The sequence below is a fragment of the Eurypyga helias genome, unplaced genomic scaffold (assembly GCF_000690775.1).
Source record: "Eurypyga helias isolate BGI_N326 unplaced genomic scaffold, ASM69077v1 scaffold1572, whole genome shotgun sequence".
Lineage (NCBI taxonomy): Eukaryota > Metazoa > Chordata > Aves > Eurypygiformes > Eurypygidae > Eurypyga > Eurypyga helias.
The window spans coordinates 70,429-72,138 of record NW_010237612.1 but is presented as its reverse complement, the minus strand read 5'-3'; the positions used below and the strand labels follow the sequence as shown (position 1 = coordinate 72,138).

Below are 1,710 nucleotides of genomic sequence, written 5' to 3'. Positions count from 1 at the left end.
CACACACCTTTTGTTTTCTAATGTTTTGTTCTTTGAATAAGAATCACAAAGTAACTTTCTAGTGAGTCGTCTTGTGATGTTCCTGAATATCATTGCAGTAGATTATTTTTAATAGATCTAGCATGCTGTGCTTTGCTTAAATTTGAGACTGCAAAAAAAGGTACGCACCTAGTAGATGCTTATATTGAAACTTGACAAATCTCCTTTTCATGTTTTCATAGCAAGTACTATTTTCTTACAATAATTGATTTATTTGCTAGATAAATCAGATAAATATGATTCTAGAGATGTGGAAAGGCTTCAGCAAGATGATAAATGGGTTGAAAATTATCTGATTTGGCGTCATGATGTTGTGGATGATACGTTAAAGATGATTGATGAAAGCTTCCAGTGGAGGAAAGAATATACAGTTAATGGTAAGCTATGTTACATAATTATTTTGATGGTGTATGCTGCTTTCCTATTGAACTACAACTGACCATGTAGTTTTATGAAGAATCTTTTAAGTTTTGTAGGTGCCACAGAGGTGAGCAAGAACTGTTCTACTCAGTTAAAAAGCAGTAGTTCTAATGTTTTTTTTTTTAATGTTGCCCACTACTGACTCACTGTTTTGTTGCATGTCTATGGAAAGGTTGTTTAAGAGGAAGGCAGGCAGGTAGCTCTCGTTTTGTCTTTGTGCATTTGCTGGAATGGAGTCCTTAAAAACCCACACACAAAAAACAGGGCTCTGTTCATCATAGTAGCACTGGTCTGACACCTGAGGTAAAACAGAATTTTTTTTTTGTGCTGTGAGAGCGTTTTGAAGGTGAGCTTTATCTATAGGACTTCACAATCTGAATTAAAGGATAGAGCAGGAGGGGTTGCAGATATGAGCAAAAATATTTGCAGCACTTTTTCTTACATGAATTTTTAATTATTTCTTCCTAAATAGATCCTAATTTACAGCATGAGAGAAAGTAGTAAAGATTTCACATGAGCTCAATATTTGCCTTAGTTTAAGGGCCTTGGAAGGTGGTTTATAAAGGCAATTTTGTAATTTCTTGCTAGACTTCTGAGTTTCTAGTGACTTCTGTTAAGTTACAATGTGATTCTCAATGATTACTGAAATAATCTTTCATTTGACTTTTCAGACTTGTCAGAATCAGTCCTTCCAAAATGGTTATTTGAAAATGGTGCTCTCTTCCTGCATGGATATGATAAAGAGGGCTATAAATTATGTAAGTTACACAGAATATACTATTTTCAGTCATTGATCATAATTTTTTTGTTTTTTTCAAAATAGATGCTAAAATGCTGGAAATGTTTTTAAAGTAACAGGTGCATATTTGCAACTGTTTTTACTGAAATAAGTTGGTAACTTTGAGTTTCTCTTTGGATCACGGAAGTGGAATGAAGAAACTTTATGAACAGTTTTCTAAAATCATAAACCTTTATCCTAATTATAATGTGATTTTTAACTTTCCTGTTGAAGTGTATTGTTTCTGTATCATGTGGTTAGTATGTGGTTAGTATAAATATGTTCATTATTACAGTATATTGTCATTGCTTATCTAGCAGCTCATATTCTTGCATACTTGCAGTCACAGGTGGTCTGCAATGGTTATCTTGTTCTCTTACTTTTTCTGATGTTACTTGAATGTTCAGTAGCAATGTGGAGCTGAGAACTGTTGGGGAATGAACTCTCAAGTTGTGTGATTAACTCCTCGTCAT

The 1,710-nt window shown here is 33.7% G+C and overlaps 1 protein-coding gene across 1 annotated transcript in view; it reads left to right on the top strand.

Annotated features, from left to right (window-relative positions):
* Positions 1-256: 256 nt before the first annotated feature.
* MOSPD2 (motile sperm domain containing 2) overlaps positions 257-1,710 on the top strand; it is a 25,482-nt gene continuing 24,028 nt past the window's right edge. The window contains exons 1-2 of the mRNA XM_010147498.1: positions 257-416; positions 1,131-1,217. Coding sequence (XP_010145800.1) covers positions 371-416; positions 1,131-1,217 — 133 coding nt within the window. The 5' untranslated portion in view covers positions 257-370. The remainder of the gene's footprint in view (positions 417-1,130; positions 1,218-1,710) is intronic.